Source organism: Haliaeetus albicilla, chromosome 1 (genome assembly GCF_947461875.1).
Source record: "Haliaeetus albicilla chromosome 1, bHalAlb1.1, whole genome shotgun sequence".
In the NCBI taxonomy this organism is placed as follows: domain Eukaryota; kingdom Metazoa; phylum Chordata; class Aves; order Accipitriformes; family Accipitridae; genus Haliaeetus; species Haliaeetus albicilla.
In genome coordinates, this window is record NC_091483.1 from 58,529,475 (window position 1) to 58,542,857 (window position 13,383).

Sequence of the window (13,383 nt, forward strand, 5' to 3'; positions counted from 1 at the left end):
ACTACTAAGTATAGTTTTAAACACAGGCAACCTTTAAACAGGGGATTTCAGGACGATACTTTCCTAGGTTCCCATGTCCTTCGATTTTGGCCAATAACATAAGAATGGCATCTAAGTTTAAACTCCCTAGCTGCAGTTTCAGAACTACTTTAAGCTGATAGAATGACACTTCTTTCCCCAACTTGGTAAGCCTCTTCGTTCCCTCCTGCTGGCACTCCTGCTCATTCAGTTACATGCTGTAAGATGGAGGAGAAGGGTATTTTTCAGCCAGACCAGTTGCCCACTCCAGCTAATAACCATATGAGTGCTAGTGCTGGCATGGTAGAAGGTGTTGGAAAGTCAAATTCAGAGCAGCTGAAAGCAACCATAGCCTTAGGTCTGGTTTTTCTTGTTAAGAACAAAAGCTGATACTTCTTTTAGCCTCAAGACATGGATAGTTGTAGCTCTGCTTATTTTATGTGTGCTAGCCTAAACACATGCAGCACACCAGCTCAGTGCTGCTTTTTATGACCTCATTAGCAAACTAACAGATTTTGCAACAGAAGTTAAGATTGCAGGTGCCTGGATAGAACTCCAACAGTGCCACAGTCATCACAGGGCATGGGTGACACATTTGCAGACTCAAGACATCCAACTCCTCCACTGAAAGCTCCTGAAGATGGTACACGCCTCCAGAGCACATGGTATTTGCCCAGTTATTAAGAGAAGTCATAAGTTTCAACAGTGGGATTTGTCCTGAAGAGTTTAAGTCATTCTGCTCAGGAGGCCTTTCGTTTCTAAGACAACAGCTCAAGGAAGGCACTGGATTCTTGACTTCATTTAGTGCAGCCCTAAGCTACATAGCAAATGGCATTTTGTTTGTTGAACTGCCATTTTTTCTGATACTTACAGATACTTAGAGATTATTCCTCAAAAGCTTGCCATTTCCAAAATACTCACTCAGAGTCAGTAAACCAACGTAATGCAAGTCATGGCTGAACTTGCAGAAGGATGCTTTAGGACTTGAAAGAAAATCTAAAAATTAATCCAGTGGGCAACCTGCATTTTCCATGGGTACAAAATGAGCTCCTCCTGGAAGCCAGCTGCCCTCTCCAACCTGAGGAAAGACTCTGTCATTTATAGTAAAGGTTAATGCCATGATAAGGCCAAGTTCACATTTCAGCTGCCTAGTATTAGGGCTTCAGCAGCAGCAATGCTTTTCTTTTTGCCATTTTCAAATGTTATCCCTGGAATCCTTCACTTTATTAAACCTATGTCCAAAAAAAAAAAGTAAACAATCATTACACTAAGCCTTTATTTATATAGTTTTATAAATAACATCTATGTGAAGTCACTGGACAGCCCCAGAACAGGTAGACTCTTCGCTTTTAATTAAGCGCTTTTTTCTAAAGCATGGTAGTTGGCTTTCCCTTCTCAAGACTGGGCAATAAAACTGTGTCTGTGTAAAACAAAACAAAACAAAAAAATCAAAAAGGAGATCCTCTGCGGTGACCATCCTCCCTTGGTTTTAACACAGAAAAGGTTCCTCTCACCTCTGAATTTGCATATTAACATTTTAAATTATTCAATGTGAATAAAGCCAATTATAAACCTATTGATTAAAGCCATGGATGAAGACTTAAGTTGGGAGAGCAGTCTAAAAACAGACTGTGAATGACACGGGAATGCCTGTGATATTTTTGTAACTGTTATTTATTATTTGTATTAACATACTGTCTAGGAGTCCTGGCCACAGAGCAGGACTCATGGGGTGAGGTGTTAGACAAAAACAGACCAGCAGATGATCCTTGCCACAAAGAGCTTAGACGTATTATTAGCATTTGGCCAAACCAAGTCATGACATTCTCAGTGACAGAGCTCAGCTGGCTCAGGGCATGGCTTGAGCTGACCGTGAAACTGCTGCACCTTTGAATCCTAATCAGTCTAGTTTGGGAACAGGTCTCAACAACATGACAAAGTTTGCATCTGTTCACAGTAGCTATGCTTCACAGCTGTCCTTCACAGGTGTCCTACAAACCTTCACTCATCTTGGCTGGTGCCATCCTGACCCAACAAGGAAACTGTTCAGGGCACTCTGGCTGCTAAATGAGAGACTTCAGCTTATAACAAGGGACAAATTCCTGGATGCTGGCAGAAAGGGACAGTATCCTTAGCATGACGAGTAGTGGTCCCAGCCAACAAACAGCTTAGCTTACTGAGTGCACTGTAAGCACTGCAGCCAACAAAGCATCCAGAAGAAGAAGGGACTTAAAGGCCAGCAGTGAGGTTGGTCTGCAGAAGCCCTGGCTGAGTGCTGGCTGGTGCCAGTGGTGCAGGATGCACACAGAAACCTGGGGGGGATCAGTAATGGCCAATTCGGAAGCAAACAAGGTATCACTCGCTTCAAGTTTCACCTCCAGTCATCATAAACGCAACACTCCAGCTGGTAGCTGAGGACAGAAGGGACCACTCATGGATGTTAAGGACAGCTCATGAGCCAGAGTGGGATGATGCACATGAAGACTCCTAGGAGCTGGCTGAACTCACTTCTCTGAGGCTATGCGCTTCTATGCGCTTCATAGCTAAACACAGCTCAGACCTTCAAAAGCAAATAAACAAGGTGGGGTCGTTTACCTCCCTTTGGGTTTTTTTGATAGTGCATGTCTTTTATTTCAGCTTCTCTTATATCCATATATCAGGTTAAAGTTCAAACTTGGAAGCCTGGGCAACACAGGCTGAATCCAAGTGCAGCAGTGGAATACGTCTCCACCACATATACTACTGTCAGACTGATGATTAGTTTCCAGCATCAAAAGTATGAGAGTTTTGGAGCCAAACCCAATGCCAGAGCACGCACATACATTTCAACCAATAAAATACTAAAATGAGATGCCAGCACTGTGTTTTGCACTCGACTCACTAGTTTTTCTCTAAACGGGAGGAGAGCAATGCTTTCTAGACAGCATTTGCATGGTTAATGGGAAGCAATAAAAACCTTCAATCCAGTCAAAAAAAAAAAAAGGTGAATTTCACTATAAAGTTTTAGTTTTTATTGGTTTGCATCTCATTTTTTCCCCACTAATGCTGCTTCCTCTATGCCTCCTGCCAAATTTGAACTGATCGCTGTTTCCTCTTCTGCGATGAATTAACTAAAGCATAGACTGTTCTACACAGACTCTGTTTACAAACAGCCTGGTTAAGAAACACCTGTTAGTTTACTTTTGTATTCCTCATGAAACTTAGAAATGTTTGTGAGTACAGATACAGCTAAATTCATTAAACAGGAATTTTATAAGGTAGCCCTGTCCAGCTCAGATGACACCTAAACAAATAGGCAGGAAAGTCTAAATGAAAAATTAATTTGAAGGCAGAGTCTAGAAAGCTTAGGGGGTAAAAAAACCAAACAACACAAGCATACAAGGACACAATGATACAAACAATATTTTTTTTTAAAGGATACTATTATTTTAGTGAAGGGATTCAATATATATTACACTATGTAATGAGCCAAAGCACACAGTGCTGCTCCAAACTGCTGGCCAGACCTTAAGTATTATTTTAGTCAAATATTTAGATATGAGAACTGAAAGCAGGCACAGGAGGTGTAGAAAAGCCAATTTAGCAAGGAAGAGCCACAGAAAACATGGCAGAATGGTTTGCACAGCATTTTGCTGTGATGTTGACACTTTGCTTTCCATCAACATTCACAAAAATGTTTTCAGGATGTGAGTGCCAAGAATTTACTGTTTTTAGACAGGAAATTTTGCTTCTGTTTATTTCACATGTACTGCAACTTACACAGCAAGACTTTTTTATGGATACAATTGTGCTTGCAAATGAATCTGTCCAGCAGCAAGGACAAAATAAGGCCACAGAAATTATCATGTATCAAGAATCTAGATATTACAACAGGAGTAGGCTCTTTCCAGAAAGTACTACAAATAATGAAAGGGAGAGTGAGAAATTAAAAGGAAGAATGAAAAGATAATTTAAGGAAAAACAATAATAGCAACGCTGACATATGAGTAGAAAGAGTGATAAAAATAATGTGCATCAGTTAAAGTTCCATGTGTTTCTTTATCTTCTCTAATTATTTTTAATTCTGTAAAACACAGTACACGATATTTGGGTATTGTAATTTTATTTTCAGGTTCATATCTGCATAAAAGAAAAAAGTTCTAATTTGCTGAACTTAATTAGCAGCATAAACTCTTGAAAGCTAATACAATGCTGAAATTTCTTTGGGACATCATATGGTATAAAAAACCCCCAAACCTGGGATTTATGCAACAGTACAGCATAAAAGCAAATTACCAGCACCAGCAGACAGGTAGCTATTCTTAATAAGGTTCACAGCAAGTTCCCAGAGAACACTTTGCCAAGAGAAACTTCCTAGGAAAATAATCACAGAAAAAAAACCCCTTGTTTTCAAAGGAACAAGCTTTTTTAAACAGCACGTTACAGTTCTGTTCATCTTGGTGCAATAACCATGCAACCAGGTGACTTTCGCAGAGCTATTTTTTCCACTGATAAATCATACAAATGTCACAAAGTTGAAGACTGTACATAAGCTGAAAACTGGATGCCACAGTAAACAGATTTTTATTCAGTAGTGCTGAAATGTGAGCCAAGATCCAAGCTAAAGTTCAGCCCTCCAACTTTGTCTTGACTACTTCCTACTATTATATGTGAGATTCTTTCACACAGCCTCTGAAGTAAGTGTCTGAGCTCCTGTGGGGATTGTTCAAGGAACTGAAGTAATGCTACAAACTCTCCTAAACCCTGTCAAACAAAAGATAAGGCAGAAACCTTTTCTTTTCTCACAGAGTGACATTATTCAGGGACAGGAAACAAAAACTAGAAATTTTTTTTAGGGAAAAAGATACTCAACATACAGCAGTTAGCATTATAAAGCAAAGCTTATCTACGATGATGCTGGAATTTTTTTATTTCTGTAGAATTAAATATATAATAGGGCATAGTTGTACAAAATTGCAATTAGTAGAAACCTTAAAAATTAGTTGTGCCCACTATGAACGTCATAGAAAATGAAAGAAATCAACAGCAACTCACTGAAAAAACTGCTGGTTTTGTAAAAATCACTTCTACATTAATTATATTCATTGTACTCTAACAATCTATCTTTGTAAGACTTCTGCAGCTTCAGATGGTCTTTTAATTAATAATTCAGCCAAAATACTTTTCCAGCCTTGCGCAATTAAATAAATTAAATGATGCTTCTGGAAAGCCAACAGTCTTAAAACAAAGATGTTTAGTTTCAATTTCTCACAAGAGAAAATTTCTTCTGGCAATATGGCTCTTTCAGCAAAGCCTGTTATTCCTCCCTAAGTTTAATATGTTCTTTGGATGTTTTGCGAATTTTCTTTTTGTGGGAGCATTAGCTTTCTAGATTAATGAATACTGAACAGGAATGAGAAAGCATTTCATCAAATTTAGTACTCACTGTAAGTAAGTCTGAATACCAAACTGTTGGTCCCACATTTTATTTCATTAAAGCAATGTATCATTTCTGCTGTGATAACAGAAGCAGTCGGCACTTCTGGAGATCAAAGCAAATTACAAACAAGCCTGCCAAGCTGAACATATGTAATTCTATATGTAATGCTGCATACAATCCACATCCTGACTTAGACTTGTAACTAGACAAAGATCATCTTTGTGTATTTATATGGCCTGTGCTTAGTGCGGTGGTGTGCAGATCCTCAAGCCCTTACTTTAACACTACAACACTATAACCAATAAATTTTGCTTATATGATTGGTGTTCTGGTACACAAAAGGTCTGCAAATAAGCCATTCCCTTTTACACCATGTGAGGAAGTTACTGGTAAGAATTTCAGAGGAACTGCAGATTCATTTAGCTTTAAACACCAGGAAAAGTTTGAAGAATTCAGTCTGTCAACACTAGTTATACATGATACTTCACTGCAGTGTTATGAGAAGTCACTCAAACATGAAATACAGGCAAAATTTTTACACCTGATAATACTCCCAGATTAACATCTCGGCATGTCTCCGATACAGGCTTCAAGTTTACTGTTACTTTCCTTCAATAAAGCATACTTTTTCATTTGTCCTTACAATAACAAAGGAGAAACACAAAGTATCATCTGGAGAATTAGACTCAAGTAGACATTTTGTAGAGCTACTTAATACATGGCTGTTCGTGTCTCTGGAGGTTAAAGATGAAACAAAAGGCACTTTGGGTACTTCACAACTATTCATAAGTTTTAGCTCCAACTCTGTAAAAAAGAAAACCTACCTATTGTCTCTACTAGTGAACTAAATACTTATTCTATCAACTATCAGGAAAAAATTAATTAATTCTGTTAGAATGATTAAGTTACACTTTTTAGGCAGAAGCAGTATCTAGGAGTTCAAAAGCACGTATTTCACACAAGGCAGAAAAGGTACTGAAGCTTTCACAGTGTTTCTACGTGTACTGGAGGAAATCACACTCCCTCAGGTGAAATAACTGGAAAGAAGTAACTATATACTATGTCAAGCCAACCGAAGCTAAGATAATAAAGAAAAATGGGCAATAAATATAGGAATGTCCCTCATATGTGGTCAACTAACTAGGAGATGTAACTGTTTCTGGACTATGGTGTCAATACTTCATTTTTTTTTCAGACACATGGACATGGTACAGGTAAGAGAAAACAAAAAGATACTCCCTGCACTCAAACATACTCCTGATGTCTGTACTTTAAAATTTAAATACCTCATAAATAAGCATAATGGACTAGAACACTTGATCATATAAATTCACATGCAATGCTTAAAACAGCCTCTTGCCACTGGCAACAGAAGTCAGCAGGTATGGAACTAGACACCCTCGAAAGCAAGGGGACATTTGGATGGCTTGCTTTGTTTGCAGCAATTTATTCACAGCACAGTAGATAAAAACACCCATTGGTAATGTTCAAGAAGCTAGAAGCACCAGTGAACTTTTTTAATAGCCTAATTATGTATTAGGAAAAATATTTAGAAAAGTAATTACTAAAGGTAAGTAGAGGACACAGGTACAGAGGTAAAGTCACTTTCCAACACAGAAAAGATCTGCTGTATCATTAATAGCCTGAAAACTGCTTTTTTTGGTAATGCTTTGGAGATATACATCTTGCAAGAGAGATTTATCTCAAGGAATGAGAAAAATACACACACATAACAACTTTTTCTATGTCCCTCCTACCACAACCACCTTACCTTTGGGATTTTACATATGAATAAGAAAAAACCCAATGTAATTCAATATCATCCTCTTAAAACAGTCATAACAGAAATTGAGTCTTTCCTGAAAGGGAGCCAAAGAAAAGAAAACTGCACTACTGGTATCTTTTGCAGCTGTTTATATCAAATATTCCTTTCAATTAAGACTGCATAGGAATAAAACTAGATGGTTTTTAGAGGCAAAAGAAAGGCACACAAGGAAACTTTAGAGAAAGGGTGGTGGGGATCACAAATTAAATCCTAAAACTAGGCAGTATTCATGGAGAAATATGCCTGTCAATCTACAGGTTGAAGGACCCAGCCTCAAAGGCTATGTAATAACATTATAGAACCAATTTAAAAATCAATGTAACATGGTTTCTAATACACTGAAACTTTTAAATGCGGTTTACATAAAGTAATGTTAACCTCAGCTATCAACAGGTAACATGTTCTGAATCTTGCACAACTGAACTACAATGTGAGTAGCGCTAGCACAGAAAGGAACCACGTATGTAAGTAAATCATTAGTCTAAATCAAGGATGGCCACCTTCCACATGCTCAGGGGCCCTTTTATTCCCAGCCACATATCAAGGTAAAATCAATACAGCCATATTTCTCTGTGGCTAGTCCTGTTAGACCCAACACCCATTCATACCTCCACTTTCTTCCCCAACAGCAGGCACAGGACTGTGCCACCCCTTGAGGTGACCTCCTGAGCACCCAGCGCTCCTGAGAGCCCACAGGCTGTCAGCATGTCCTCTGTGGTCTTCCTCACTTACAACAGATTATGGCCAACTTTTACTCTGCCCTTAAAGTCAACGTGAAACAGTTCCCTAGGTAGTCCTACAATGAATGTTATCTGCAGACTGTGGTATTTTGGGGAAAGAGAAAATGAGACAAAACATACAAGTACAGTTTTCTTTCTTTCCAAAAACTATCTTTTTGTGGTGATGGCTTCTAATGCATACATTCCAGTCTGTCTAAAGCTAGCACCACAACTGGAAGATGACATAAAACCAAGAAGATATTCTTCCTCTAAAAATATACTCTGCCTCTTGAATACTGCCCACTTCTGAAAAAAGGACTGGAAGGTCTTAAGGTGACTACACAGAGAGTTCAGATTTCAGAAGGACTGTCTTGAGTTTAGTACCTTAGAAGAGTTCAAATTACAAAAATAATTGCTATCTGAATCACACAGTCATAAAATCAAGGTGCAAAAAGCAGCACTGAAAGATTTTTCTCCATTTGACATACTCACCAAACCTGCAATGGGGGTCGGTAGTCTATTGATCTTTTTTACCAATCCCGGCTTTATTGCATTCAGCAACCTGTTACGAGAAAGGAGTATTTGTGAGTGGTAAGTCACAAAATCCAAATTATCAAACACTTGTTCCCGGCAGATAAGAATTTCAGTATGGCTGGAAAAAAAGAGTCTCCCTTTTCTCCCCTCCTGAAAACACACGTGTACCCAAAGTTCCACAACTGAAATGAAGAAAGACTAGAAGGAAAAATATCCACAGCACGGTACCTCAGCAATATTTATTTTACGTCCTAAATTGATCTAGATCACATCAGTCTTGACAGGCTCCGGGTGAATTTTGTCACATCAGTCTGCCTCATTGCCTAAAGGCAAGTCTTGCCTAGAAGGGCATGAGAGCAGAAACCCAGAAGGCATCCGGGTATCACCACAGCTTGGGAAGAACAGTCTGGCAGTTACTGCACTGCAGGAAAGTGAGAAAGGACATACACTGTATGGGTGGCCTGTCGTATTTTTCTGCATCTGTACTTGAAATTAAATGCCATCCTTGCATAAGTTGTGGAGAATGGAGGTCCCCATAAAACATAAATGTGAGAAGACAAATAAAAAGGGAGCTCAAAAAAACCCACCTCACCATGAAAACATCATTAGGCCAGTGATACCACAGTTGAACACTGTTCATTGTCCAAAGATTAGCAATCCCCCCCAAGAAAGTTCCCCACCACCCATGGACATGCTGACATGGCTGACTGTTAGAATATTCCAAAAAATGACCAAGCCTCTAAAAGTGGGGAATTTTAATTATAAAATCCTGTTGCAACAAACACTGTTTCTTTACCACCCTTCCACCAAGAGAAAACCCTTATGCCTTTTATCCGCAGGAAAACTGAACCAGTCCCATCCATTGGGAAGAAAATCATCAGGTCAAGACACTCACTTCAAATTCAAGATCTTTGAAGAGAAACAAAGATGTCTATGATAATTTAAAACTCTTAAAAATGAGAATAGCCACTATGGAAGAGGGGAATCTCACTTTGTGCTGACACCGTCTCCATTCAAGAACCGACTCTTCTGGCAGCCTACCATGGTGGTAAAATTTATTAATATTTAATTTTTGAGAGGTCTGGCTAAGAAGTTTATCCATACTAAAAGAATATTCCTTTCAACTAAAAGCTAAGTCTGTGATTGTTTCCAGCTCCCTACTTCTGAGCTAAGATAACATGGGGTGTGTCACTCCTATAGGCTCCACAGAGAGCCATCTCTCCACACTGTCACGTTATTTACTGTTTGATTCCTTCTTAGGACTGTGGCAGTTAGCAAGCTCATTAAGGAGTCCATCCTTCCCAGGGGTGGATACCTGGCTTTGTTAACATTGAAATGATTGCTTTTCCACACCTCTTTCTTTTTTCCCTGGAAATAGTATATTGGTCGGGTCTGTGCAATCACTTGGAGAGAACAGGGGAAATGCTATTCTAAATGTTCTCTATGATCACAGTCAATAAAGCTTCTATCTGACCTGTTCTAAGTTGTACTTGTGTTATTACACACTTGGAATCCCAACATCTCCAGCACCACCATAATCAGGAGTGGCAACAAACCCAATGTGAATGACATTTTTTGGAGCTGGGTGTATTTTCTTGATCTTCTTGCAGTTAAAAACTCTGTAACCCAAGCTCATACAGGTAGCTGTAGTATTCCTGCCTTCTGCTTACAGTAGACTCTAACACTATTATGTCCTAAAAACAAATGATGAAAGAACATACTTTTATATACAAACAATTCACTTTTTCCCCCTAGATGCACAGAATGGCAAGAAAAAAATGCATATCTCCCTTTCTATAACCATGATTTTATTTCACAGATAGAAAACAAATACTACTGCTTCTTCCCCCAAAAGTCACTAACCTATCTTTCAGCCTTGCATAGCAGCAACCTTAAAAAAATATTATTTTCCATTTAGCTGCTGCAACAGTCAATTTAAGGTGGGGGGGGTTGTTGGTTTTTTTTGTTGTTGTCCTGGTTTCAGCTGGGATATAGTTAACTGTCTTCCTAGTAGCTGGTACAGTGCCGTGTTTTGAGTTTAGTATGTGAAGAATGTTGGTAACACTGATGTTTTCACTTGTTGCTCAGTAGTGTTTAGACTAGAGTCAAGGATTTTTCAGCTTCTCATGCCCAGCCAGGGCACCTGACCCAAACTGGCCAACAGGGTATTCCATACCATGGGACGTCCCATCTAGTTTAGGAACTGGGAAGTGGGGGGCGGGGAATCGCCGCTCGGGGACTGGCTGGGTGTCGGTCGGCGGGTGGTGAGCAATTGCCCTGCGCATCATTTGTACATTTCAATCCTTTTATTACTACTGTTGTCATTTTATTAGTGTTATCATTATCATTATTAGTTTCTTCTTTTCTGTTCTATTAAACCGTTCTTATCTCAACCCACGAGTTTTACTTCTTTTTCCGATTTTCTCCCCCATCCCACTGGATGGGGGGGGGGTGAGTGAGCGGCTGCGTGGTGCTTAGTTGCTGGCTGGGGTTAAACCACGACAGTTGTGGGTTTTTTTTTTGTCAGAGCACTTTTTTCCAAATACTGTAGCTCTGTTGTGATTTCAGTTGTCGATCTGCCTACTCTGTCTCAGAGGAAAAAGGATATATTAACTAAGGCATCTCATTTTCTTTATTACTTAAATGTGAATACATCAGGCATCATAACGAATATTGCAGGTGCAGATCAAAAGCCATAGACAATAATAGAAAGTAAAATAAAGAGGTCTTAATGGAAACCAAAGTGCCAAAGCCCATTCTAAATAAATCCTCAAAATGGCTTGTACAGGCTTCCCTGTGAAATACGGGAGAAGGATAAAATGAGAGGAAGGAAAGGAGCAGGGAATAAACAACGTTTTAGATCACTGTTTGGAGTCTGAAGAGGGAGGAAATGGGATGGGGCAAGATAGAAAAGCCTGAGGAAGAAAGGTCTCTATTATTAAAATGTTTATCTCCTGTTGGAAACATCTCTAAACAGTCCAGCACCAAACCCCCAGGACTTGCTCACTGCAGAACGTGCCAAAGGGAGATTTCTTCCAGAGCAGACTGGCTGCTTCTGAATTATTGCCTCATCTACAGCAACAGCCCAGATGCCAAAATATCGAGTGGCTTAAGCTTGCTCTGCCACCAACCTGGCAGAAAAGCTGTACTGTTTATGCAGAGTACCTCAGTGGTTGCTTTCACTCACACAGTTACTATCTGTCCCTGCTTCTCGAAAAAGCCACTGAATACACCTCTTCCTACATAGGTCAATACACACAAACTAAGTTTTCTGCGCCTATTTAGACTCATACAGAGCATTTGTCTTGATATGTAAAGTTTTATCAGCTCCGCTAGGTTTCTGTTGAAATACGTGGCAAACAAAAACCCTAGCCATTTCACACCGGGGACCTGGCACAAAGCCCTCGGCCAGGGCCCAGGCAAAAGAGTCTGTAGGGGAGAAAACACCAACCCACACCTTCCCCTGGCAGCCCCCTACAACTGCAGTCCCACGCTTCCTTGCCCTGCCAACCCTCCCCAAAGGACTTGGCTGCCCTAGGCCTCCCATCCCCAGCCATGTCTCGGATTAAAGAGCTTGCAGGGGAGAACACTCACAGCGCACACCTTCCTCCGGCAGCCCCACTGCATCTGCAGCTCCAGCCTTTGTCTGTCCCCCAGTCCTAACACTAACTCTAATCCTAACCCTTGGCTCATTCTGAGGTGAAGACACTCAGACGTGACCCTAGCGACCAAGTTCACAGAGGAGAGAACATTTGCAGCCTAAATCTTCCTCCAGCCCCACTACACTGGCCCCGTTTCCAGCCCCATTACAGCTATAGCTCTGCGCTTCGTCACTCTCACAGCCCTAAACCTCACCATAATAGCGTGTGTTCACCTGTTAATAAACACTTGTTATTTTTCTGTGCCACTCAAAAAAAGATTTTGTAAAAAAACCCCACTGGTTAACCGTTCAGAAACACTGGCAACCAGTACATGGCAGAGTACTGTCCTGCCTACTGCACTGCAGACAGCAGAAAAGTCAGACATCAGGCACTCATCAACATGATTGTTACCAGAAGCAGCTACTTTTCTGCACTTAGCTGCACAGCAAGTCTAGATACCTGCGCTGTAGGCATCGACGGACAGGGGAACAATTCCAGCATCTGTTGTCCAACCTCACACTTATCTCTGAACATTTTGTATGGCATACAGAAGTCCTATTGAGGCTTTCTGGTACCTTATATAACCAGTGTTTCTCTGACATGACTGGAAGGAAGATACAATAATGAAGTTTCAAGGAACTTCTAACAGTAAAAGGAGCAAAGACATGACAAAAAGAAATACAGATAAAATAGTTCTTAAAAAAAAAAAATCAAACAAAATATGATGAAGGCAAAAAACCCCAACAACCCCACCGTACACCCAAAAGACAATAACCCAAACCAGGATAAAACCAAGCCTCTTCACGCTCCATCCACAAAACCTGAGTCTCTATACACACACCTGACCTATTCTCCAGACCCTTCAAGGCGCTCAGCTGTGATTTCTGCCCACCACCCCTAGCATTTACACACCTGTCCCGAGTGAGGACAATCCTCTGTTCTTCACTTCTCAAAGTCCTCCTGCCACTTTCAGTCCAATATCCACACATCCATCCTCCCTTTCCCCTGTGCCAGGTGCTGGCTCAGACTCTTCGGTCATTAGCTGTTAAATGAAGCACAGTAAGACACTGCATAGAAGCTAAAACCTTAGAGCTGTCTTACCTTATGGAAATGACAGTGCATGATGGAAATGGAAAACCACTCCATCCCCACTTATAGGGAGAAGCTAGGTCATTTCCTTCCCCTGATAAAAGCAAGATCTGACAGGTATGGGAAAAATCAATTGCT

At 40.3% G+C, this 13,383-nt stretch overlaps 1 protein-coding gene across 5 annotated transcripts in view; it reads right to left on the minus strand.

The window, feature by feature from the left end:
- Window positions 1–13,383, minus strand: part of LIMCH1 (LIM and calponin homology domains 1) — a 183,213-nt gene that overhangs the window by 93,865 nt on the left and 75,965 nt on the right. For 4 of the 5 annotated variants that reach the window (XM_069791087.1, XM_069791105.1, XM_069791095.1 and 1 more), the window contains exon 3: window positions 8,474–8,543. In XM_069791087.1, the coding sequence (XP_069647188.1) occupies window positions 8,474–8,543 (70 nt within the window). Of the gene's footprint in view, window positions 1–8,473; window positions 8,544–13,257; window positions 13,365–13,383 lie in introns of those variants that run through there. The other variant, XM_069791127.1, reaches the window with a different exon arrangement.